At 43.4% G+C, this 27,074-nt stretch overlaps 1 protein-coding gene across 1 annotated transcript in view; it reads left to right on the forward strand.

The window, feature by feature from the left end:
• Positions 1 to 27,074, forward strand: part of LOC144227426 (maestro heat-like repeat-containing protein family member 1) — an 80,269-nt gene that overhangs the window by 18,036 nt on the left and 35,159 nt on the right. Inside the window, exons 5-26 of the mRNA XM_077759025.1 lie at positions 455 to 617; positions 1,709 to 1,801; positions 2,365 to 2,519; positions 2,887 to 3,027; positions 5,273 to 5,371; positions 5,949 to 6,027; positions 6,574 to 6,684; positions 7,654 to 7,727; positions 8,132 to 8,248; positions 8,460 to 8,504; positions 9,320 to 9,464; positions 11,009 to 11,052; positions 11,760 to 11,919; positions 12,437 to 12,489; positions 13,102 to 13,209; positions 18,656 to 18,772; positions 22,201 to 22,323; positions 22,689 to 22,841; positions 23,301 to 23,423; positions 23,792 to 23,871; positions 24,474 to 24,609; positions 25,856 to 25,945. Coding sequence (XP_077615151.1) covers positions 455 to 617; positions 1,709 to 1,801; positions 2,365 to 2,519; positions 2,887 to 3,027; positions 5,273 to 5,371; positions 5,949 to 6,027; positions 6,574 to 6,684; positions 7,654 to 7,727; positions 8,132 to 8,248; positions 8,460 to 8,504; positions 9,320 to 9,464; positions 11,009 to 11,052; positions 11,760 to 11,919; positions 12,437 to 12,489; positions 13,102 to 13,209; positions 18,656 to 18,772; positions 22,201 to 22,323; positions 22,689 to 22,841; positions 23,301 to 23,423; positions 23,792 to 23,871; positions 24,474 to 24,609; positions 25,856 to 25,945 — 2,409 coding nt within the window. The remainder of the gene's footprint in view (positions 1 to 454; positions 618 to 1,708; positions 1,802 to 2,364; positions 2,520 to 2,886; positions 3,028 to 5,272; positions 5,372 to 5,948; positions 6,028 to 6,573; positions 6,685 to 7,653; positions 7,728 to 8,131; positions 8,249 to 8,459; positions 8,505 to 9,319; positions 9,465 to 11,008; positions 11,053 to 11,759; positions 11,920 to 12,436; positions 12,490 to 13,101; positions 13,210 to 18,655; positions 18,773 to 22,200; positions 22,324 to 22,688; positions 22,842 to 23,300; positions 23,424 to 23,791; positions 23,872 to 24,473; positions 24,610 to 25,855; positions 25,946 to 27,074) is intronic.

Raw genomic sequence — 27,074 nt, forward strand, 5'->3', positions numbered from 1 at the left:
CACATACTTTGTACCTACTTTCCTGATGTTGGGTTAATCTGGTTTCTTATTTTCTTGGTTAACTACCTACCTAAGGGTATCTTCCTCCCCGTTTATCTGCCTTCTTTGACATGCCTGTCTTCTGATCAAGACCCCTGACCTGTCAGGGACTTCCAAAGTTGCTTCCGTAATCTACCCACTTTCCTGGTGATTCACTTGCTGCTGTAGTGAAATCTTTGTGCTCTGAAAACCCCAATACCCACTCCCACCCCAATACACAGACTGTGCAAATTTATTGTCTTCCTGTCCTTTGCACACTTTAGGAAGCTCTTGCCATCTATCACTGGGAAAGTGTATATTGGATGGGTGGTAGGTGAGTTCTTGCCTGCTAGATGGAGGACCAAATCTGATTCTCAGAAGCTGTGGGACTCATCTTGGGGATTAGCCTTGGAACAGTTAGTCTTTCTCTTTTCAGAAGCCAGAGGGAGAACTGGAGGAGTTGTGTACTGCAGTCCTAATGGCTCTGGGGTTCCAGTCTCCAGGAATAGTCATCTTCAAGTTGTGGGACAGATGGCATCAGAACAACCTGCCCCCAAACTGTCTCCTGGTTGCAGTGGGGAAACTCATCTTCTGCAAGGGTACAAATCCCTATTGTGGAAGAGTTAGTCTGAGAAGAGGATAGGGCCAGCAGGGGGTGGGGGCATTGTATGTGTTCTAGACTAGCTTTATCCTCCTGATTCCTTCCATTGGACATCTCCGCTTAGTTGAGTCATGGGTGTGTATATGTAGATGGGAAGGGGACAAATTTGGTCCCAGTTGTGCTGCTGGGAACTCAAGAGGGAGTTCCTGGAGACCAAGAATGGAAGAGTAGGACATATTAGGGCATGGGAGACTGTGGAGCTGGAGAGAAGACTCCAGGTGGACAGAGAAGGCAGAATAGAGAGTACCCATTCAACAGTGGCAGGGAGGGGCACAGAAGGAAGCAAGGAGTGGTGTACTTAAGGGAACTTGCAGTTTTGAATTTGATTAGAGGCTTGGAAGGTAATAGTGTAGCAGGATGAGGCTAAGAATCACCATACAATCTCTATCCTGGTGGCTACTTATGATGGCAGTGCCCCTCTTACTCATTCAGCTCGCCTCTCCCAATCACAAAGTATGAAAAAACAATCAAGTCAGCAGCCTATGACAGTGACTTTCCTTTCTTTACCACTTAGAAATGGGGCCACAGAGAATCTGGGGGAAGTCAGCTGGCCTTCTGGGCATTAAGATCACAATGACAAGGCATGTGGTTTGGACTGCACAGCAAGCTCAGAGGACACAGTGACAGAAATTGGAAATGTGTATCCTGATCTAATCAGAATGAATGTTTTCACATCCACTTCAGATGGCATCACTCTTCATTTCCTTCAGGGTCCTTGGAAGGGAGTGTTCATGCATAGGCTTTACCAATACCTTGTATCTTCATGCTATGCTAACATCCATTATTGAGCTTAATCTTTCCAGCAGCCCTGTACAGCAGTCATACCAGGGATTGTAGTCCTATTTAACAGTTGAAGAAGCTGAAAGTCAGATAAATTAGGTAACTTGTTCCTGGTTGCTCAGACTCTGGAGGCAGAGCTAGGATCAGAACCCAGATCTGGTGGCTCCCAATCTATAGAGTTTCCTACCCTAAGGCTAGGAGGCACCCCTCCCTGGGATAGGGATGTTTTTCTTATACTCTGTCTCTTAGGTGCAGCACCTTATATTGGTGTCACATGGGAATATATCCTGCGCCTTCTGAGAATGGCCCAAAAGAAGGATGTCATGTTGGCAGTATGTCATGGTGAGGACTAGGAGGGTCTGGGGAAGACTCTGTTGGAATAAGGGAGAGAGGAAAGAGGGAAGAAAAAGACTGGGTCCCTCTGAATAGGGATCCCAGAAGGTGGGGGAGGGGCAGGAAATGACTGAGAGCAGGCCAGGTGTGAGCTCTGCTCCATCTGACTTTTCTTTTTTTTTTTTTTTTATTTATTTCTAGGAGAGAGAGAGAGACAGCGTGAGCAGGGAAGGGTCAGAGAGAGAGGGAGACACAGACTCTGAAACAGGCTCCAGGCTCTGAGCTGGCAGTCCATCTGACTTTTCTTGGCTTGATTTAGGGCAAGGACCAAGTTTGATAGGGATGCTGTGCGTGTTGACAGCCTCAACCACTTTCCCTTTCCCTGCTGTGTGGGCCAGGTATGGTCAGAAAAGAAAAATAGTTGGGGAGATGGTGAATGGCTGGGTGTTTCCCAGCACAGGACTCCACAGATGCTTTTAGAGTTGGGGATGAGAGGACTGTGCCCACATGTATGTTTTGCTTTGTGGGAAGGGAAAGGTGATGCACAGCTCAAATTCCCTGCTCCCTCATAGTGCTCAAAGGATTGGTCATCAGTTCCCGGAAGCATCTGGATCTGGGCACTGAGAATGATGAATTAATGGACATCACACAAGAGGCACTGTCCATCAAGGCTTACCTCACCCTTCGGGTTCTCTTCAATCGTTGGTCCTTGAAGAGCAACAGCAAGGTAGGATTGCAGATAGCAGGGGTTGGATGGATGGGCTGAAGGAGTATGTCTTGGGTTAAAGATGGGACAGGGCCATGTCTAGCCACTTATTGGTGGAAAGATAACTTAAATGGCTCTTCCAAAAGTGCAGGGTGATTTTCCTCAGGCTCCTCTTCCTATCCTCCAGAAAAGTGTACTATCAGAAAACTCCACTGTCCATTCATGTATTAAGTATGCAATTAAGCAACTTACATTTATGATTACCATCATTTTCTAGGCACTGTGCTAAGCCTTGCAGATACAAAGATGACTAAGGCAAAGCCCATAAGGGATTATATTGCCTCCATCCCTGAGCTGAGGCAAATTTGTTGTGTCTCCTTGGGCACAGGTAACAGAGCAAGCTCTGGTGATAATTGGCCATCTCTTCTTCCTCATTCCACCACCCAAACTCAAGAACCAAGCGAACTGGTTAACCCGATGGTTCATGACTTTGATGTCTGCAAAAGTGGCACCTTTCTACATTACCCAGGTGATTGGAATCGGGTGTGAAGATAATTTAACTAGTTTATGCTTTCCATGTTTATTGAGTAGTTAATGCTGGGGTTGGCGAAGCATGGCCCACAGGCCAAATCCAGCCTGAAACTTGTTTTTGTAAAATGAGGTTTTTGGGAATTCTGCCACTCCTATTTGTTGAATTCATCTCACCTTTTGAATCTCTCTGACTTTCCTCTGACCTCTAGACTCAAATTTATATGGCTCATCAGAGTAGATCAACCCCTCCTGGATAATCTCCCTATTGTAAGGTCAACTGGTATGGGACCTTAATTATGTCTGCAAAATCTCTTCATAGAAACACCTTCATTACTACTTGATTAAATAACTGGGAGAAGAGCCCTGGAATTTGGGTGGCCATTGCTATATTCTGCCTACCTTAGAATTGTTATGCCAATATTAAATATTTTTAAGAGCAGAGGACTCTTAAAGAACCAGAACCCAAATTTTCTGATTGTTGTTTCAGTCCTTCTTCCATTTCAATGGCATTCCTCAAACCAAGCTCCCTCCAAATTTTAATGGGTATTCCACAAAAAGAAGGTGTGTTAGTTAGCAAAACGGGTGGGAAATACTGAGATAAAATTAAAGTCTTAAATGTAGGACTTCTCAGAGCTTTCAATATGTAGGCTAATCTGGTCCTCCAAGAAACAAATACTAACATGGGATTAGAGGTGCAAGAGATATACTGGAAGAACATCTGTGGGGGAAAACAGGGAGGGAGCCAGAGAGGGCTTCACGAACCATCAGACTACGATGTATATCTGACCCTTGGCACCGAGGAGGGGAAGGAGAGAAGGAAGGGAAGGAAAGAGAAAGAGAAGAAGATATAAGATTACAGTGCAGGGGCGCCTGGGTGGCTTAGTCGGTTAGGCGTCCGACTTTCGCTTAGGTCATGATCTTGCGGTTCGTGGGTTCGAGCCCCGCGTCGGGCTCTGTGCTGACTGCCAGCTCAGAGCCTGGAGCCTGTTTCAGTCTGTGACTCCCTCTCTCTCTGACCCTCCCCTGCTCACACAGTCTCTCTCTCTCTCCTAGAAATAAATAAAACATTAAAAAAATTAAAAAAAAAGATTACAGTGCAGTTGTAAGAAAGTTTTAGTGAAGCCAACAGGGAGCCACTGAACCAAAGTTACCCGTCAGAAAAGTCCTACATCTTGAAGGACTAATAGGCCCACCTTAGTGGACCTGCCATATTCAGTCATTGGCTGGGACAAACCTGTGGGACTCTGACTTCAGTTTTAACACAGTGATGGATTTTAGAGCATGGCAGCTGCAGATATTGGTCAATTATGCACCAATAGGCATCCGAGAGGCATATTTTTCAGGGTTATTAAATACGCTAATGTGCATTTGTGAATTTCAAAGAGGAGGATTTTTTTGGGGGTGCAACACACATTAGCATCAAATTTCCAGGGACTACAGTATGCAGTCTACTGCTATGCTACTACCTCAACTGCACTTTGCTTGGTATATGAAGAGATGGCCTTTCTCACATACATACTCTGAGTTCTTCACATTAGTGGACCAGCCACACAATCTCTTGTTTAATCTCCATCCTGGCACATGTCTGCATGTTGCCTAGGGTAGACATCTATGAATTTGGAACAAAGGCTTGCTCTATGTAGCCAATTAGCCAGTTGAAGGCTGAAATTCATATACTAACTACTAGTCTGCAGATTATTCAGGTGGAAATTCCACCTCATGTTTTGGCTGACAGTGGAAATGTTTTGACTACTCCCTTTCTCCTTCCCATTCCTCCTCCTCCCTCACTCCAAGGAATGGTGATTGACAATCAAGATAGTTATCAGCCCACTGTATAATTTTGTTTGGACATCAACTAGCACTAACCAGCTCTATTTAAGCAAGCTGGCCCTAATTGGGAATCCACCAGGTAGACCAAAGGACAGGAAATGTTTTTTTAAACTTATCCTGCTTCTTTGAAGGCAGCCAATACTTGCAATGTTGAATTTTCCTAAAGGTTTTTGTGGAACCATAAAACTATATGAAAATAAGTATAGCTTACTGGGCAAGGTGGAAGAGCAGGTCATGGCTGTGTTTGGCTGTGAAAGAATTAGAGCCTGAGCCTTTTTTGGAAAAAAAGAGGGCAATGTGAAACTATGATGACTTGGGCCATCCTTGAAGAAAAGATGTGAGGACAGAGGATTTCTCTTGAGGCTGTGAAAGGTCTGAGCTGACTTGTGCTTATTCTGTCCTTATGCACACAGTGTATCTTCCAACTTATAGATGCTCTGGCTCTTAGTGGCTATGGAGGTATAAACTTGCAATCCCAGCTGGAGAATATTGTAGGCATGCTGTTCAAACAGGTGAGTGTTATGGAGCTCGAAGCATTCTAGAAAGCTAGAAGCTTTCTCTCTTCTTTGGAGGTGATGATTATCCCAGCCCAGGTCATAACCTCCGCATGACGGAGGTGTCTTTCACATGGTGACCTTAACCATACACATCAGGTTTTCCTGGAACTGGCAAATGCCTGGATTCTGAGCACTGAGTGATATTCTCCATGAGGTAAATTGGGTACATTCCACATGTTTCTTGAAGGTTGCAGACCTTTGCTGCTTCCCCCTAATCTCTGGTTAAAAGGCAGAAAGTTCAAACCACTCCATCATACCCATGCAAAATATAAGGCCCTCTGTTTTGCAGCCTAGAGTAGGAAGAAGAAAATTGAACATTTTGCAAAAAGGTGTTACCTTCTGTATGTTTAATTTGCTTGCCACTGTCTTCTTCCCTTTGGGGCTAGGAATGTGGATTTCTGGGTTCTGTTTTCCTGTTCTCCTTATGGCTAAGCACCACACTTTCCATGGACACATGCCTTGGTTTCCTCATCCATATTCAGGGCCCCTAGTTTCAGTCCTCCTGGGTCTGATGGCCTTGGTCTCCCCACAGTTGAGTGAAACAGTCAAGGACTCAGATCATCACTCTGTACAGAACCACAGCCTTGCCCTGAGGGCCTTCTATATCCTGAGTAAGTTAACACAGTTCCCTAACCCCAGGTATTTGTGTGGGTGGGCACTTAGGATCACTTTTTGTCTCCCTAGACTGTAGCAGGGGCCTAGGTTCCCATAAGAGGCTTCCGTCCTTCTAGATAAAATGCAAAGTAATCCATGTGAGCCTTACCTGAAATTCAGTGAATCTCGAAGGGCATAGACGTAGCTCCACTCCCTTCACCTGAAGTTGACTTCTCTTTCTCCTTCACTGATTCCCAGCTTAGAAAGGTGATCCTGTAGTTACAACACTAATCACCATGAGAGGTGTGCTGACCTATGAGAAGGCATGTAGTGGGGCCATGGAGGGGCAGGGCCCAGCTCAGGAAAACCATCTGGCTCTATGCTTGGCACATGGTAAATGCTGAACAAACACTGGCTCTTTGTTTTCCTCTTTCCTTTCTCCGAAAGGACACTAATTTATCTAGTTCATGGCATCAGTAGTTTGCTAAACATGATTTTCTTCTACTTATCATTTGCTACGTAAACATACCCTTGACTCCCTTGTATTCTCACCCTTCTGATAGCCAAGCTATACAATGATCAGATGATATCCTTAATACGAAAGAACATGGAATCCAAGGATCCAGTCAGGATAGTATCAGCCATTCAAGTTTTCACAGATGTGTTCCAGGAAGGTAAGTGGCTTGGTCCTGGGGATCTTCTTTCCTATGAGAGCTCTTTTCTCTGGGAGACAGTAGTATGTAGTAGGAGCTCAATGTAAACTCAATAGGTTTAAATCTTGGCTTCACTTCTTATTAGCATGCAAACTGGAGCAGGTTGCTTTTAGTCTGTACCTCTATTTCTTCATCTGAAAATGGAGGTAATATTAATGCTTACCTTTCAGGGTTTTTAGTAAAGATTAAATGAGTAAAACATATGTGAGGTGCTTAGACCAATTCTCACTATGCAGTCAGTTTCATAGTGGTGTAGTCTATGATTGTTATTTTGGGGAACAGGCTTCAACTCCAATCAAGTGTTTGCCAAACTTTTGCTTTATGCCTAGCACAGTGCAAGGTACCAAAAATAGACTTAAATAAAACATAGTCTCTACTCTCAATGAGTTCACTATCAAGCAGGGAATATACAGCTGTTCAGACAGTCAAACAATGGAAGATAATGTGTGATAGTTTGTTTAAAGGTGAGCATGGTGATGTGCACTAGGAAAACAGAGAAGCTGTCAATCCAGAGATGGGGTAGGCTGTGTGCAGGAGATGTACTGAGAGCAGGCAAGGAGATTGTAACAGTGAGTTACGAGAGGGAATTCACATAAAGAAGAACAGAAGAACAATGGTTGTAGTTCTAAAGCTTGAGATATATGTGAGCGGGGGGAGCAGCTGGAGAGGTGGATTAGGTGGACAGTCATAGGAAACTGGAAAGGGCTGGAGCTCAAATGCCAGCTTGATGAAAATACTGTTTCAGGTCACTCTTCAGTCTGCTTTGAGGCAGAGGTATGGTGGAGATAACCTCTGGGGACTCTACCTGGCCTTTGAAGACCAGGACACTACCTAGAATACCTCCCACCTGTGTATCTTCTTGTGTCTCCCAAAACAACAGAGGAGAAGGGTGGTAACTGACCCCCAGTTGCATGTCTGTCTTTTCTCTAGTGCCCCAGACAGAGCAACTGAAGAATGAGGTGATGCATTCAGTCATAATCATGATTCAGGAAGATCTCAAACCAGTGAGCAAAAAGGCTGAATGTTTGGGGTGGGAGGCCCATTGCTTTCTTGAGACCTTGAAGTCATGTAAATGGAGAGGGGGAGGTTCATGGATGAGGGGAGAAGTAAGACACTCTTACCAAGCTCTTCATGGCCTCAGACATGGCCCATGGGTTATATTTGAGATCTTCAAAGCCTGAGAAGGATTTGAGAAGTGGACAGGTGTTTCCCACCTATTTTCTGAGCCTTGTCAGTGGGGACACAGAGCTCTAAAGGATACTAAAAGTTCAGTTTGTTTGGAGAGAGAAGACTCAAACATTATATCTAGCATGGGGTCTGAGAAGCCATACTTTAACAAGCTCTGCCACAGGAAATGTGGCCCATGAAATGGGCTATCTTGCCACATGGTGGTCTGTGACCTCCACAGGTGCGAAGGGCCCTCCTGAACTTCATCGAGATGCTGGGCCAACATGACTACTTGGCCCTGCCCCAGGGGAACATCATCATCAACTATATCATCAAGCTCAGCGAGTCTGACTGCTCAGTGAGCAGGGGCCAGGCAGGGAGGAGGCAGAGGGTGGGAACAAGAGAAGGGCAGGTTTGGGAGCCAAAGGGAAAGAAGGGGGGGTATAGTTGGCACAATGGGAAAGGGATTTGGCATCTTAAACTCTGAGAGGTGAGCCAGGGGAGATCTTGAGCCAAAAGACTCAGCTATCACCAGTTTCAGGTTTAAATCTTTCCTTTTCTTATTCCAGAATGAAGAGGACATCCAACTAATGTGTTCCAAAATCCTACAGCTGGTACAAACAACTAGGGTCAAAGAGGCCTCTTCATCTTCTCCCCTGACTCTCCAGATCACTACTCTGACTTACAGATTGCATTCTCTCTGCCTGCCTTCCACCCCCTCCCAACTCCATCTAACCGCTTGTACTGTCTCTTCCACCCTCCCTGCCTCCGTCTGACCCCACTCAAGTGCCTGGGGCTCCTCTAAGAAGTGGCTCAGTGGCACAGAAGAGGTTCACTGGATGGTAAACCTGGAGGCCTGAGCCTGGGTCCTGCTCGGCCAGTTTCTGGCTGTAAAATCTTGAGTAAATTGCTCTCCAGGTTGCAGTTTCTCTTTCCATGAAAAGGCGGGTGATTACCCACCCTAGCTCTTCTTAGCAACCTCTAAGGATTCTTGAAGACTCCTATGAGTTGATGTGTGGGTCTGAGTTGAATCAGGGGCCGTGGGAGGAAAAGCTGTGATTTACTCTCTCTCCCAGAGTCCCCCTCTCCTGCCCAGCAAAGCTGTCTCCTGACTGCCAGCATGTCTTCTACTCCTGGGATATTCCCCAGTGAAGGCGATTACAAGTCACGCAATTCCAAATTTCAAGAAGCCCCTTTATCTAATCAAGTCCTTCCTACTGTAATTTTAATCAGGACCTTAGTTATGTTTTACCAACATGGAGTGGAAAGGGAAAGAGGGTGGGAGGGAAGGGCAGGGAATGGTCAGGCTGTGTATTCAGGTCTCAAATGCCCCTCCAGGAAAGGAAGACAAAGCCATGGGGTTGGAGAACTTATGGTTCTTACAGCTAATTTGGGGCTTGACACTGAATCCTTTGCCACATCTTACTAGGTATCCTTGCCCAAACTGATCACCTTGGTGTGCCAGCCCAGCAATACCTTGGCCTTCGTGTCCTTGAGTAAGATGGCCACGAAAATGGCTCTGAGGGCCCGTTCCTTGGGCCAGGTCCCCTACCTCAGCAGCTTTCACCTCAAGCGTAAGTACATGAGTGGGGAAGACTGTGGAGAGGGGCCAGCTGTGAAAGCACAGGCTGCCACAGGCAGAGAGTGGCGTGGGAGTGAGATTCTGAAGAGGCTGTGGGTGTGGGGACAGGGTGCAGACCTGCCATGTAGGGGAGGTCTACTGCTGTGAGCCTGAGCCATGATGGAGAAGGAAGACAAAGGGTTAGGGCAGCAGTTTGATGCCATTTGGCCCTTCACATGGATGAAAAGAGGATTCCTCTGGAAGAGAGGCAACCCCAGACACAAATCCTTGTTCCCTTTATTCCTCATCTTGAAACACTGGAGTAGAGATATAAGAATATTGTTGATTACAAAGTAATGTGTACACAGACATTTCTGGCCCTTACTTCTTCCTTTGCCCTGACTCTGAGCATCACACTTTCCTCACCCCTTCTTGACCTCGAATCCCAGTGGGGATCAGAGTTGGAGTGAGGATATCTGTTCAGCACATTACTTGGGGTATGTGTATTTGTTTATTTGTTTGTGTTTTTTTGGAGAATAAGCATTCTTTATTAGGGTTTAAAAAGTGGAAAGGTAAATTACTTTCCCTGTGTTGAGAGTTCTGATTATTATCCATATGAACAATAGATATTTAAAAAGATGGACCTACGATTTTCAAATATGAAGGCTACATTCAATAAAATGTATATCTGGATTACAACTTCTTAAAATAGTGGGAGATGCTTTCAAGGTGTACCCTAATAGAATACACTCACAGGTAATGACCATTTACCGTGCTTTGGCTGGAAAATGCCAGGTCGACATAATAGCCTTTCTTCCCTAGTCTCTATATATTAAAAAAAAAAACTTTTTAAATTGTGGTATAGATAACATACAGTGTTATATTAATTTCAGGTGTACCATGTAGTGATTTGACAATTCGATACATTCCTCTATGCTCACCATGATAAGTGTAATTATCATCTGTCACAATAAGTATGATTACAGTATTTTTGACTATATTCCCTATTCTGTACTTTTCATCCCCATGACTTATTTCTTTTATAACTAGAAGTTTTTACCTCTTAATTCCCTTCACTTATCTTGCCCATCTCTCACCTCTGGCAACCATCTGTTTGTTTTCTGTATTTATGATTCTGTTTCTGTTTGTATTTTTCTTTGTTCATTTGCTTTGTAGATTCCACATGAAATCATATGATATTTGTCTTTCTCTGCTGTACTTATTTCACTTAGTATTATACCCTCTAGGTCCATCCATGTTGCCATAAATAGCAAGATATCATTCTTTTTTATAGCTGAATAATATTCCAGTGTGTGTGTGTGTGTGTGTGCGCGCGCGCGCATGTACGTGTTTGTTTTATGCTGAAAATGGTTTGTTTTTAGGCTGAGTCAAAATTTACAATCCCCATGGCAAGGGCACCAATGCTCACTCTCCACTTTGCCTTTTCTCCTCCACTAAAGAATGGATGGTGGGTGCTGGGTATGGGAAGGGGCTGGAAGTTGGGCATCCTGGAGCTGGCACTGACTCTGTCCTCTTCTCTTATCCTCTCTAACTCAGCTACCCAGTTCATCTCTCCACAGAAACTCCTGACCCATCTTCTGGTAAGTGATGAATAAATGGGATGAATACTACCTTGCCATCCATCCTTCCACCCATCCATCCATCTATCCATCCATCTCCTCATTCCACAAATCATTGAGTACCACTCTATTCCAGGCATTGTGCTGGGCACCAAATAAGGGGTAGGGTCAAAGACCATAGGGACTTTGGGGAAAGGTGATCCAGGCCAAACAGCTTGGAGGAGGGAAGTAATGGGGGTTGGAGACTTGGCCTATATCCTATATGGCCTTATTGTGAGCTCTTCTCTGTTGATCTTGGACATGGCTTTTTGGATCTCATTTTCTCTGCAAGTATGTTTTGAGTTTCTCTATTTGCCCAGACATTATGTTCTAGACATTATATATACTTGGAAAGACAAGGTATAGAACTGCTCTTGAAGTGTTCACAGTCTTAGTGGGAAAGACAAGCCTGGGAATAACTACCCATAATGCAGTGTGATAAATGTTAGTAGATGAATACATGGGGTGCATTGGGATCTTAGAAGAGCAATGAGCTAACTTGGTCTCCAGGAGTCAAAGAAGGAATTACAGAGGAGAGCATCCTGCAGAACATGTAGGAGTTCACAGGTGGAAAAGAATGGGAAGGGTCTAAGCTTCAGCTCTACCATTCTATGGATTTGTTCTGATTTTCTTCCTTCTTTTCCCTTAAATCCTTTCTCTGCCTCCTGCTCACTTCTTTTGTTTCTCAGATGTTTTCCCTGAAGCCCTATAGAGAAGGGGAGTTTGGTGTAAGCTCTCTAAGGCTACTACATGCCCTGCATCCTATCACCTCCCTGCACCCCGTTATCAACTCGAATGTGGGCCAGCTGTGGATGAAGGAGATCCCTGAGATGTTGCAGATACTGGATGGTGAGGGGTTGGCTGCAAAGTGGGAGAAATGGAGCTGGGGCAGTGGGGCAGACTCCAGAAGAGATGAAGTCCTGAGGTACAGGATGGATCTTCCTTGGGGTAAGGAGAGTGAGGGCCAGTCTCTCTGTCTTTCTGAGATGCCATTTGGGTAGATCTGCTTACTTGGACCATGTTCTGCACTGAGCAGATACGCAGTCCAGAATTCTGTGGCTCCAGAGTTCCCAGAACGCCCCTTCTTGTGGGCAGAGGATCAGGGAAGAGTGTGGGCTTTGGAACCAGAGAGATCCAGGTTGGTATCCTTGTTCTAACACTTGCCAGCTGGGTATGTTTGACCTTTGAAAAGTCATACATTTCCTGGAGTCTCTGTAAAGTGGGAGAACAGTTATATTGTGGGATATGGGGAAAATTAAATGTGATGCTGGGCATAAGGCCCCTGGAATAGTGCTCAGATGTTGGTTCTTTTTCCCCAGCTGGGGTCTTCTGGTCAGGAAGATCCCCATGCTTTCTCCTTTCCTAGATCACACTGAGAAGAGCCTGAATCAGGAGGTGTGGGAAGACAGGTTGCTCCAGGTGAGCGCTCTATGAGGCATCCCTTCCTCCATGCTTGCCTTCTTTCTTCTCTTTAAGATCCTGAAGAAGAGGCCCCAGACCCCCCAGAGACTGCGACATGATCAAGGGACCTCCCTACTCAAGAAACCCTCTTTTGGGGGCATCCTTGGCTCCTGGCCTCTGCATTAGAGTCTCTGACTATATCCTAAACCTTAATTTATCTTCCATGCCCTCAAAGTCCTACTGTCAAGAGAGAGTAAGGGAATGGGCCTCTAGCTTTGTGATCTTGGGCAAGTTATTTAGCCTTTGCAGGCCTCAGCTGCTTCATCTGTAAAATGGAAATAACTCCTATCTCTCAAAATTGAATAGGATAATAGAGGAGATGGAGAGCCTTGTAGACTGTGAAGAGTTTCACATGCGTAATTGGCATTACCATCATTGTCACTATATTGTCATTCTCCAGTCCTGACTCACCCCCTATGTGTATTTCAGTTCTTTCCCATTTCTTGAGCTCTTTTTTCATATTTACAGACCATGTGCTCTTGTTTCTTGCTTCTTTCTGACCCACTTCCTTGAGGCAGAAAATCCCAGCCGCTGCTGTATGTAGTCCTTTTCTCTCTTCTTTTTACTCAGTTTTCAAGTCAGTCATTATTGGCTATTGATGATGACAGCTGGTTGGAGCAACTCATCAAGGTTGTCTTGGAGAGGATAAATTATTTCAGCGATGATGATGAGGAGAAGGTAGGTGTGTGTGTGGGTGTGGGTGTGGCACACCATGTAGCTGGGGGTGGTAGTTGCAAAGAGACAAATGGGGGTGGGGTAGTATAGAGGAACTTGGGGGAGGGGATAAAGAAATGTACATGAAGTACAGGACTTGGAGGAAAAGCAAACCCATGTTTCTTGGTCCTGGGGAAGGGAGGGATGAGGAGGACATGGAGCTGGTGGTCACACAGGAACACCAGAAATATCCATGTCTTACATTTGCTGAGTGTTTTAGGTTTTATTAAGAACTTTGCCATTTGTTGTCTTAATTGAACCTCCCAGTGATTCAGAAGTAACAGAATAGAGCTGGTATTTGCATGCAGTGGAAAGATTATTGAGCTAAGAATCACATTTAAGCAAGTTAATTCAAGTAATATTTGAGGGCCAACCATGGATCAGGCACTGTGTGTGCTGTTGGGGCTGCAGAGCTGAGTAGGGAGGAAGGGCTCCTTTGCTCACAGAGCTCAAGGTGTATGCTGGTGAAGGCCTTCTTCCTGTCCCAGCTTTTCCTGTGCCCCTGGTATAATCTGGGTCAAGTGTCTCAGCCTCTCTGAAATTTCAGTTGCCTCACTTGGGAAGTAGCAATAACTTCTACAGCACAGGAGAGTGGCTAAGGATAGACAACGACAGCTGTGCAGTTGCTCTGTAAAGTCAAAAAGACCAAATAACCAGACAGTTCAATCCAGAGGGAGTCAGAGTTTTACACAAATTATAAGTAAAATTTGGCACCTGAATCCAGGTTTCTTGATTTTTAATCTTATTTTCCTATCACTGAGCAACACTTTATTTGGGTTTTGGGGCGTCTTCAGGGAAGAGGCTCTATTTCCAAGAATGATTATTAGCTCTCTAATTATTAATAAATATTTATGAAGCAACTGCTATATACAAAGCTTTGTGGGTGGTAAAATGAAGCAAGCAAAAATTCTGATCTTATCAATAAAGTTATTAAAAATATGTACTAAATGCCCATGGCACAGTAGGTATGAGCCAGGCATAGAGTACTCACATAAATGACACGGACTCTGCCTTCAGGAAATCATTGTGTGCTTGAACAAACAAAGGACAGAGTAGGCAATTACAATAAGTGTGGTAAGCATCAGGATCAAAATGTGCACTGTTTGCTTGAGAGCACAGAGGAGAGCTGTTTACTTGGCCTGTGGGGGCTGGCCAGAGAAGCTTTCTCAAAGGTGGTCCATCATCTCAGTTCACTCATGACTGTCCTGGTTTTCGCTCTGAAAGTCCAACGTATTAGGAAACACCTGAGTCCTGGGAAAACTGGGAAGACCATCACTCCACAGAAGAATGAATAAGTCTGGAGAGATGAGTAATCATTTGCCAGCTGAGCAGAGAAGCAGATACCTTAGGTCAGGCTTCATAAAAGCAGAGCCTAAGGTGGCAAGTGAAGTGATTTAGCAAGAAAGTACTCTCAGGAGAAGCTGAGAAAGTAAAGGAAGAAGGATAGGAAGGGGAGAGGCTAAGCAAGAGTGTGGGGAGCCCTAGGTGGAAACTACACTGCCGTCTATTCTGTTAGAGGCAGGTGAAGGGGGGCTTTTGCACTTCCTCACCCTTCCACCTCTCTGTCGCTTCAGGCTTCCATAGTTGGTATGGGGAAGGGATGGAAGAGAGAAGAATGTAACTCTCAGGTATCTTCAGGCAAAGAGGCCCCAAAAGGCTGCAGGTGGGAACTGCTCATGATGGTGCTGGCAATCAGGGAAAGGAAGGAACCCTTGAGTCTGGACAAGGCACCAAGGGCATCTGCTGGGGGAAGAAAAGGTGCCCACAGAGAGGAGGTTTTAGGAGGAGAGTTGAAACATTCATTGAACACCTGGTATACCCTGTTTGTCTACTGTGTCAGACACTGTGTTAGCACTGCAATTGAGCAATGAACCAGACATACACTGCTCCTGAGCTTTATTCTCATTGGAGATGAGAAGTTGGGGCAAGTTAAGAACTAACCTAACAGGGGCGCCTGGGTGGCTTAGTCGGTTAAGCGTCCGACTTTCGCTCGGGTCATGATCTCGCGGTTCGTGGGTTCGAGCCCCGTGTCGGGCTCTGTGCTGACTGCCAGCTCAGAGCCTGGAGCCTGTTTCAGAGTCTGTCACTCCCTCTCTCTCTGACCCTCCCCTGTTCACACTGTCTCTCTCACTGTCCTAGAAATAAATAAAACATTAAAAAAAAATTTAAAAAAAAAAAAAAAAGAACTAACCTAACAAACACATAAACAAGATAACTAGGGGTTGTGATGAAGCTTTGAATGAAAGAAGCAGGATGGTGAGATGGAGAGGTATTTAGGAGGTCAGGGAAGGCTCACTGAGCCAGGATCAGAAAGATGAGAATAAGACAGCATTTTGAAGAGCCCCGGGAAGACTCTAGACAGAGAAATAGGAAATATAGAAACCCTGGGGCAGGAAAGTAGGTGAGTACATATATATGGGTATTACAAGGTAGACAGGGCAATGCATAGTAAGGAAGGATAAAGGCCACTGAAATTCAGAGGAGGGAGAAATAAAGATTACACAAAGATATTTTTTCAAATTAGGCTATGTTAATTTTAAAATTACACAAATTCAAGGAACTGTTTTTATTTTTAAATTTTTTCAAGTGAGGCTTTGTTATCAAAATGTATTTTATTTTTTGTTGTTTGTTAACTTATTTTTTCATTCAATATAATCAATGTACGGTATTGTATTGGTTTCAGATGTACAATATAGTGCTTCAACAATTCTGTACATTTCTCAGCGCTCATCACAATAAGTGTACTTTGTGCCCCCACCAATCCCCACTCTGGCAACCATCAGTTTGTTCTCTGTATTTAAGAGTCTGTTTTTCTGTTGGTCTCCTTTTTCTCTGTTCATTTGTTTCATTTCTGCAATTCCACATATGAGTGAAATCATATGGTATTTGTATTTCTCTATTTCACTTAACAATATACCCTCTAGGTCCATCCATGTTGTTGCAAATGCCAAGATTTCATTCTTTTTATGGCTGAGTAATATTCTTTTCCACATCTTTATCCATTCATCTATCAATGGGTTGTTTCCATATCTTGGCTATTGTAAATGATTCCGCAATGAACATAGGGGTGCACATATCTTTTTGAATTAGTGTTTTAATTTTCTGGGTAAATACCCAGTAGAGGAATTGCTGGATCACATGGTTAGTCTATCTTTAATTTTTTGAGGAACTTCCATACCATTTTCCACAGTGGCTGCACCAGTTTGCATTCCTACCAACAGTGCACAAGTTTTCCTTTTTTTCCTCCATCCCCACAAACTCTTGTTATTGCCTGTGTTTTTTATTTTAGCCATTCTGGCAGGTGTAAAATGATATTTCATTGTGGTTTTGAATTTACATTTCCCTGATAATTAGTGATGTTGAACATCTTTTCATGTATCTACTTGCCATCTATATATCTTCTTAGGAAAGATGTCTATTCAGGTCGTCTGACCATTTTTTAATTGGATTATTTGCTTTTTTGATGTTAAGTTGTATAAGTTCTTTATATATTTTGGATATTAACCCTTTATCAAATATATCATTTGCAAATATCCTCTCCCATTCAATAGCTTGCATTTTTGTTTTGTTAATAGTTTCCTTCACTCTGCAGAAAAGTTCTATTTTGATGTAGTTCCAATAGATTAATTTTGCTTTTGTTTCCCTTGCCTAAGGAGACATATCTAGAAAAATGTTTCTATGGCTGATGTCAAAGAAATTGCTACCTGTGATTTCTTTTAGGAATTTTATGTTTCCAAATACTACATTTATGTCTTTAATCCATTTTGTTTATTTTTGTGTATGGTGTGAGAAAGTGGTTCCGTTTCATTTTTTTACATGTAGCTATACAGTTTTCCCAACTTCATTTTTTGAAAAGACTGTCTTTTTCCCATTGTATATTCTGTCTTGTTTGTCATAGATTAATTGACCATAAAAGCATGGGTTCATTTCTGGACTTTGTATTCTGTTCCATTGATTTATGTGTCTCTTTTTGTGCCAGTACCATACTGTTTTGATTACTACAGATCTGTAGTAATTTTTGAAACCTGGGATTGTGATACTTCTAGTTTGTTCTTCTTCTTCAAGACTGCTTTGCCTATTCAGGGTTTTGTTTGTTTTGTTTTGTTTTGTTTTTGTAATTTCACACAAATTTTAGGATTGTTCTACTTCTATGAAAAATGCTATTGGTATTTTGATGGGAGTTGCATTAAATTTGTAGATTGCTACAAATGATTGTAGACATTTTAACAGTATTGGTTCTTCCAATCTATGAACATGGAATGTTTCCATTTGTTTGTGTCATTACCCTGACACCAAAGTCAGATAAAGGCATTACAAAAAAAGAAAACTACAGGCTGATATCTCTGATGAACATAGAAGCAAAAATGCTCAACAAAATATTAGCAAACAGAATCCGACAATACTTTAAAAAATCGTTTACCATGATCAAGTGGGATTTAGTTCAGGGATGCAAGAGTGGTTCAATATTCACAAACCAATCAACATGATGCATCACATTAACAAAAGAAAGGATAAAATCCATATGATCATCTCAATACATGCAGAAAAAGCATTTGACAAAGTACAATATCCATTCATGACAAAAGCTCCCAACAAAGTAAGTTTAGAGAGAACATACCTCAACATAATAAAAGCCATATATGAAAAACCCACAGCTAACATCACACTCAATAGTGAAAAACTGAGAACTTTTACCCTAAGATCAAGAACAAGACGAGGATGTCCACTCTCACCACTTTTATTCAACATAGAACTGGAAGTCCTAGCCACAGCAATCAGACAAGAAAAAGAAGTAAAAGCCATCTAAATTGGCAAGTAAGTAGTAAAACTTTCACTATTTGCAGATAACACAATACTATATACAGAAAATCCTAAAGACTCCACTAAAAAACTGCTAGAACTGATAAATGAAATCAGAAAAGATACAAAAGTAATATACAGAAATCTGTTGCATTTTTACACATTTAATGAAGCATCAGAAAGAAATTAAGAAAGCAATCTCTTTTAGAATTGCACCAGAAATACTTAGGAATAAACTTAACCAAGGAGGTGAAAACTGTAAAACATTGAGGTAAGGAGCTTTTTATTTCCCAGCTGGAAATGGGAAGTATGTGGATCAGGGAAAGTCCCTAAAGGGATGATCCATACCCTAAGAGGCTGAGAAATTAGAAATACAGCAGAAATATAGCTTTCTCTTACCTCTAGCTTGAGCCCCTGCTCTGTAGGATTAGTACCTTATCCAGATGCCACCCACCACCCGCCCTGAGAACAAGAGAGCCAGTGTGGTGGATGGGGCAGTGGGGGGAGATGCTGGCTGACAGTTACAAAGCTAGTTTGGGAAGTGTCTATTCCGCAGGCTGCCCTAACCTTATTCCAAGCTATGCATACCCTATGCTTTCACCTCTCTTAGGCTTTTCTATATAAATTCTTTGGCTTCACCCTGCGGACCTCGAGGAATATAAAAATGGTGCAGATGATGCTCTCCTCCATTCTACAAACTTCCCACAAAGAGCTGCAGGACAGGAAGGTGAGGTGGAGGAACTGGCAAAGGGTGGGGGGAGCATTTTTCCCTTAAGAGGCAGGATGACCAAGTGGTTAAAAGCTGGCACCTGGCAAGCTAGACAACCTGGGTCAGAATCCTAGCTCTACCACTTTATAGCTGTGTGCCCTTGGGCAAGTTACTTACTAGTATTATTTTATCTTCTCTAGTCACTTTAGGAAGTTGTAGTCATAATGCATGCACATTTGCCCCTAAATACCTCAGGTGTACTACCTAAAAATAACAATAGTCCCTTATATAATCGAAGCACAGTGTCAAAATTAGAAAGTTAACATTGCCACAGTACTATTATCTAATTCGTAGAGCTGATCTATGAAAACGGCCAATTGTCCCACGAATATTTTTTTAGAGCAGAAGAGAAACATTTTTTTCTGTGCTCTGGGATCTAATTTAGAATCAAATAGTTCATTTTGTTATCATTTATCTTTAATAATTTTAATCTGGAAAAGTTCCTCAGTCTTTACCTTTCATGATCTTGACATTTACAAATGTATAGACCATTTATTTTATAGAATGTACCATATTTTTGGTTTGTCTCATATTTCTTCATGATTAGGTTTAGATTATGTATTTTTGGTGAGAATACCATGGAATATGTGTGTCAAAGGATGGTTTTGAAGATTAAATATATAAAAGCTTCTAGAACAATGCCTGGCACACAAGCACTCTCTAGATGTTGCTTGCTGGTAGAGTGGGTCCCCATGTTCTCAGGCCTCCCCTCTCCAATGTCCGTCCTCTGCCAGATTCTCAGAGCATCCACCACCAACATGACCGCGTCGTCAGGAATTTACCAAACCCAAGATGCAAACAGTATCATTGAGGGGACAGACACGTATAGGGAGAAAACAGCTGATTACACAAAATAGCATTACTAAAGGCTACATGAGTGGTCACAGTGACATACAGTGGCTGTGTGGGGTGGTGGGGCCTTGGGCTAGTTGAGTCTAGATTCAGAGAAGGAGGAAAGTGAATATTATCACTTGACATAATATTCCAAGACAAGACTCAGGAGCAAGAACTTTTGGGGGCCTTTCTATAGAACTGTTAGTGGTGTGGTGGGACTGGAATGCAGAGTTCTTTGACAGGGAAGTAAAAGTGACCCCTCTGCTGCACGTGGGGACAGACTGGATACAGAGGATAAAGGTAGGAGGGAAGAGGATGTTCAGGATGTTTCTTGGGTTTCTGCATGGTCAGCTGGGAGGATAATGGTATCCTTCACTGAGACCAGGAATGCAAGGCAAAATGGGGAGGAAGATGATGCAGTTTTTGATCAGGAGAGGTTAGGGTGCCCCTGGTATAGCCAAATGGAGATGTTCAGTATTCCTGTAGATCTGAAATTCAGATCTGGGCCGGATGGCTACATTAGAGAACAATTATATTTTCTCTTTCTATAAAATGGAGTTGGTAATATTTACCTCAAAGCTTTAGTGTGAAGATCAGTGAGATAGCATGTGTAAGGTTGGTACAAACTAAGCAGTAAATATCCTGATAATGTCAGTGTTGAAGATGATGATGATGCATAATGATGATGATGATGACAATGAAGAATAACCAGGATGAGTGGAAGCCATGGCTAAGGGATGGCATAAGAAGAGGGACAATAAATTCCCTTTCTGATGTTTAACTAGTCCCTGCTTTACAACTAGGCAAAATTTTCCCTTTATCTACTTGGAGGTCAAAAGTCTAAAAGTCCCACTAATACTTCATCCTTTCTTGAAGATCTGTGTCCTGGAGCAACTATAACTGCCCCCAGGTCCCTGCCGCTCTGCCCCCTCTGCTGCAAAGTCTTAATGGTGGCCTGCCCTGCATAAACAAGCCAGTTGGCAAACAGCTGGCACCTGCCTCTCTGTGTTAGATGTTCCTGTAGTTCTGTGCCCAGATATCCTTGTTGAGTAAGCTCTAGGAAGATGCTTGGCTGACATTTAAGTCAAAAGGGCCTGCTATGAGGCAGAGGGATTTAAATTAAATGGGGTTCCTGACAGGAACTGTAGAGTCCCCAAGCTTCCCTTGCCCTTGGCTTCCGCTCAGTCATCTGTTCCTAGATCCACTAACCACTGATAGCATTTTCACTTAGTTTTCCTTTTAATATGTCCCACAAGACGTGTGCAGGGACTTCCTCCTTCCTCTCTCCTCAACTCTAAACAGGCCCCCTTTTCCACCTGCCCATTTTGGTCACTTTCTGCTGTTTCCTGTTCTCCAGGCTTAGAAATATTGGCACTGTCTGTGCGTCTTCTCTTTGTTCTGTTTCTTCTCTGATTATCCATCCAACCCTGTCAATAATGTGCCTTGGATTTGTTCTTCCCCTTTGTTCCCTCCTCACAACCCTTCTCTGAATTACTAGCGCATGTAAGTATTCTCTATTCTGCAATGTTGGATTTGATAATCCCAAGATTTAGTAAACCTGTGACTCTAATTTTTCATAATCTGAGTTAATTTGCTCCCCCCAAGCATTAGGCACCAAAATTCTACTGAATCGAGAGAGGAATTAATATACATATGAGGGCCCACAGTTCACAAATGTTATGGTAGGGTGGGGAGGGGAGGTGGTGGTTCCTCTGCTCCATGATATTCAGGAAGGGCTTTTCTGGATGTTGTCAATTAGTATGAAAAATACAAAAATGAGGACTCTTTAGTTTTGATAAACCGTGTGCCACTCTATCTATCTATCTATCTATCTATCTATCTATCTATCTATCATCTATCTTCTGTCTATCTATCTATCTCTCTATCTCTCTATATCTATCTATCTATCTATCTATCTATCTATCTATCTATCTATCTATCTATCTATCTATCTATCTTTTAGACTTCCTTTTTTTCCATCATGATAAGTGTACTCTCTAATCCCCATCCTTTATTTCCCCCATCCTCCCACCCACCTCTGCTCTGGTAATCATCAGTGCGTTCTCTATTGTTAAGAGTCTGCTTCTTGTAATTTGCTTCTTNTATCTATCTATCTATCATCTATCTTCTGTCTATCTATCTATCTCTCTATCTCTCTCTATCTATCTATCTATCTATCTATCTATCTATCTATCTATCTATCTATCTATCTTTTAGACTTCCTTTTTTTCCATCATGATAAGTGTACTCTCTAATCCCCATCCTTTATTTCCCCCATCCTCCCACCCACCTCTGCTCTGGTAATCATCAGTGCGTTCTCTATTGTTAAGAGTCTGCTTCTTGTAATTTGCTTCTTAAATTATTTCTTGCATGGACTTTTGGTTCTCCCTCTGGATTTTAAATAGTTTGAGTCAGGAGAACCAAATTTTCCTTCAATTTATTTTCTTTCCCATTACTCTCCTGTCCCCTCTCTAAATCCCTAGTTCTGGGAGAGCATAAAGTTCTGGCTCACCCTGAGCTGTGGCATGAGGTTGAGGCTTTCCCTGTTACAGGGCATTGCTGTGGCACTCAGTATCGTGTCCATGAAATATCTGAAGGTGACCTTGGACCAACTGCAAGTGTATAGTGCTATACTCACTGACAAGAACTCATCATCCATCCTCAAACTGATGAAGGTGATGGCATTCCTGGGAGCTTTGCCACCCTCCCACACAAAGCCTTCTAAGGCATCCCTGTCACCCCAGGCCCCCCACTCCTTTGAGTGCTGTGACCCACCTGTACATGCTTCTATTTCCTGTTGGCCAACTGTGGGCAAGTTTCATCCTCTTCTCCCTTTCCCATGCTCCTTTATGCCTGTGCGTCAGGCCCTGGTATCACCAGCTGGACCACCTACCTCCCCACTGTTCACCATTCCACAGCCCCACCTTCCCTCTGTGCCATCCAGGAAATCCATTCCTCTCTGAACCTCCATTTCCCCATCAGGGGAGGAGGCAAGGAGGATAAGATTAAGAGAAGGCAAGTTTCCCCCTTCCCTCTACAGGAACATCAGCAAAGGGAATGGGGGCTGGTCTGTAACATCATCTACTTAAGCTATAGCAAGATTATTTCAGAGAGCAAGGGAGCCATCTTCATGTATTTAGATGACATCCTGGCCATGGTCCTGCAACACTACCGCAACTGTATTGTAGAAAAGGTACTTCCTGCTTTCTCTACTTTTCCAGTGTCCCATCCCTGCCTTCTTTGTATTTCCCCTCCAAGAGAATGATGCCTGGCCTTAAATGGAACTCTGGGGTGGGGCTATCACAGTTGCTTCAGGGGAGGCAAGAGAGGGAGCCCTAAATAAATTTCCTGCCTTTGCCATTAGTCCAGAGCATATACCCCTAGGGTAGGAGAAGAAACCTTTCCCATTCCCTATTCATTTACCATACAACTAGACATCCTTCAGGAGAACTTATTTGGTAAAAATACAATAACTTGAGAGACAGGGAAGCTTTGGGAGCTTTACTTTCCTAAGCTGCCCTCAGAAGGAAGATGCAGGGGTTTAGCCTAAATAAGCCTTCCCAAGTCATCTCCCAGATTTTGTGTCGGTAGTTTTCCCTTGCCCCAGGATCATTCCTACCTTGGAAATCTCTGAGCATACTGCTTGGTTCAGGATAAGAACCTGAAGCTGGAGTACCTGGACGCCCTGACCCAGCTAACAAACATCTTGAGCAGCCAGACTGTGGCCTTTCAATTCAAGTTCCCTCAGAAACTAGAAATTGTAACCTTTATGATGGTAAGTACAACTCAGGAGAATGGAGGTAGAAATGCACAGAGGAGGGAGGATGGGTCCTCACTCATGGAAACCATTGGCTGTGCTCCTAGACTAGACCTGGGGGCTAAAAGTCCAGATTCTCCAGTGTCCTTCTCCTACCTTATTGTTCGCTTTCCCATTCTCAAGATAGGGGTGAGTGGTGTGGGGAAGGTATGGGTGCGAGTAGGAGAATTGTGCTATCCTTCTGAGTCTTTGGAAGTCTCTGAAAATTCTAGGTTCCAGTTTCCTGTGAATATACCCTGGGGTGGGAGGAGGGGGAGGAAAGCAAGAAAAATATATTCACATACTCTTGTTCTCTGGGGTGGGGGGCTGGGGTGGGTGTATTACAGGAGTTAATCAGGGAGGAGCCATTGAATTCCATCTCCAGCTCCATTAGGCAGACGGCAATGAACATCATCACTAACTTCAGGTAACAATGTTCCAGCCATTCTGTCTTCCTTGCTCTGACTGGATTTCAATTCTTTGTTACCTAGTTTGTTCCCACCTTATTTTCTGCTCTGCTTTTAGTATGGGAGCCCCAAGCAATTGTAGACATCTGTTGGACAGATGTCCAACACCACCTTTTACCAAGATTTTTTTGGAGGGGATTTTTGGAGCACGTGGCAGAGACCACCTCTACCATATTCCATAGGCACTTACTATTGTTTCTGGTCCAGGCTTTCTTCTGCTTTCAGGGCTGTCCCTGACTAAACACCTCCATCTCCATCACTGACTGCCTCCCCCATGCCCTCAAAATATCTGGGGAACCAAACAGTAATATATCATCCCAAAATATCAGTACCCTTTTCTGTAATACTTCCTCTTTCCTTGTTCCTTTCTTAACATCTTCCTGGCATTTTAAAACTTTTCTTACTGTTTCCTCCTTTTCTTCTTTTGGTTACCTTTTCTTTTGGTATCTTCTTTCTCCCACCTGTCCCTCTGTCTCCTCCGTCTCTCTCTGTATCTTCCTCAGCTGTTATTCCTGGCCATTACTCTCTCCTTACATTTTTGCTCCTTCCTCCTGGATCTTAGGAAGCTCCGCCCCCTCATAGAGTTGGAAGAAAGAACAGAGCTACTCGGAACGTGCTGTAAGAGTGTGCTATGCCTGCCACCCACAGAGGTTTTGCAGAAGGAGGCATCCAGTTCCCAGGAAGCCCAGGCTGCTGTGGTAATTAACTCTTTGATGTTTGTCCGTTTGTCTTTATTTTTTATTTTTGAGAGGATGAGAAGTATAGGTTCAGCAGTTATATGTAAGGATCTTCCACCTTCTTTGGTAAAAACATGATAACCATCAGAGATTACTAGGTCGTATAGTCTGAACACTACTCATGAGAAGTACTTCCTTCTTGAGAGTACTCGTTGATTGCTACTGTCACCACTTCAATATTCTGGCCCAGAGGTAGACACTCAATTCTTTACCTTTTAACTGTTGTACAATTGAAACCAGACAGGAAGGTTTCAAACATGATTTTACTAACGGCCTATGGGTAAATAAGTTCAGAGAGTTCCAGGTGCAAGAGAGCTAAATCCATTTCCTACAGAGCCCAAGTGTTTCCTTGAAGGAAGGAAGAGGGATTAAATTTTCTAATTTGCTTTTATATGTTTAGTTCCTAGGAATTCTTTCATGTTCTCTGATTACTTCTTTATCTTGACTGATTGTTCTTGTTTTATTGATGCCACAATCTCTTGCCTTTTCTTTTTGAGGATATTAATAAGAATTTTTAAAAATAAAGGTTTCTACTGTTTACTGAATTAGTTTGGTTTTCTTTAGGGCCATTTGGTCTGTTTGTTTATTTGGGCCTTTTCATCAGATGTCTGGTGGTCTTTCTTTGTCAATTCATATTTATTTATGTTATGAAGGAAGGACCGGTACCTACAGAGAAAGCTGAGGTTGGCTTCCTCTGCTAATATTCCCATGAGGCCTTCCTCAGTGTAGGTCTGGTTAGGGAGGGAGGATTTTGACAGAATTTCCCCATTTTGGGGCAAGCTGGGATCTCCCCACCCACTAGGACAAATTGCAAATCAAGCAGATATTTGTGCTCTGCTGAAAACAACAGAAGAACTTGTTCAAGTTAGCAATGGGCAAGTGGCACTTGAAATGTTAGGGGGAAACCTGTGGAGCAGAACTTCTCAAGGAAGATTTCCTGGGAGAGCTAGAGCACTGATCTAAGTTAAGAAGGAGGGATGGGGCTGATATCTCAGCAAGTCTCTTTTTTTTTCTCTCATAGTTTATTGTCGAGTTGGTTTCCATATAACACCCAGTGCTCATCCCCACAAGTGCCCTCCTCCATGCCCATCACCCCCTTCCCCTCTCCCCCACCCCCATCAGCCCTCAGTTTGTTCTCAGTATTCAAGAGTCTCTCATAGCTTGCCTCCCTTCTCAGGAAGTCTTTGAGTTCTTCTTTTCCCCTCAGGATTTGTTCACGGAGACCCTCCAATCCCTCCTAAGGCTAATGGAGACACTTATTGTTGAGATGCCTTCTCGGATCCAGCACTACTTGGAGGTCAGTGGGAAGAAGCCCCTGAAATTGGTGTATTGGTTTTTGACGGCTGCCATAACAAAGTACCACAACTGAGTGGCTTCAAACAATATATTCTTTCAAAGAAACATATATTTCAAAGAAATATATTCTTTCGTAGTTGTAAAGGCTGGAAGTCCAGGATCAAGGTATCAGAGGGTTGGTTTCTACTGGAGGCTCTGCAGGAGAATCTGTTCCATGCATCTCTCCTAGCTTTTGGTGACTCCTGGTGGCCAATGGTATCCCTTGGTTTATAGATCTACCATTGCAATCTCTGCCTTCATTTTCACAGGGCCTTTTGGGGGTGCAGGAAGAGGAGGATGTATGTGTGTGTGCATGCGCGTGTGCGTGTGTGTGTGCTTCTCTGTCCTCTCTTCTTAATAAAGACTGGAGTCATGGGGCGCCTGGGTGGCTTAGTCGGTTAAGCGTCCGACTTTCGCTTAGGTCATGATCTCGCGGTTCGTGGGTTCGAGCCCCGCGTCGGGCTCTGTGCTGACTGCCAGCTCAGAGCCTGGAGCCTGTTTCAGTCTGTGACTCCCTCTCTCTCTGACCCTCACCGGCTCACACTGTCTCTCTCTCTCTCCTAGAAATAAATTAAAAAACATTAAAAAAAAATTAAAAAAAAAAAAAAGACTGGAGTCATAAGACTGGGGCCTACCCAAATCCATGTGCACTCATCTTTAGTGCATCTGCAGTGACCCTATTTTCCAAACAAGGTCACATTCTGATGTCCTGGGTGCACATGAATTTGGGGGGGGAGGCACTATCAACCCAGTACAGTTGGGAATAAAACAACAGAACAATTGAGGGACAAAGTAAGAGGTCTGAGGATGAAGGTTGGGTTCAGAGCTTTTAGGGAAAGGATAACCAGGGCTAGCATCCAAATAACATTGGTCTTCCCTTTGGAGGACATTTTTCCTTCTTCTTTCTTCCCCTTCAGCCATTGCTGTGATCGTCTCTCTCAGCTCCCTCTGTTCCTTCATGGTAGCTAAAGGTTAAAAGCATGGGCCCTTGACTGCCATACACTACAGTTATCTTCTTAACTTTATTTTTCAATGATTGTAGATTCATTGGAAGTAACAAAAAATCGTATGCATAGTCCCTTGAATGCTTC

This window comes from Crocuta crocuta, unplaced genomic scaffold, assembly GCF_008692635.1.
Source record: "Crocuta crocuta isolate KB4526 unplaced genomic scaffold, BGI_CrCroc_1.0 scaffold72, whole genome shotgun sequence".
NCBI lineage: Eukaryota > Metazoa > Chordata > Mammalia > Carnivora > Hyaenidae > Crocuta > Crocuta crocuta.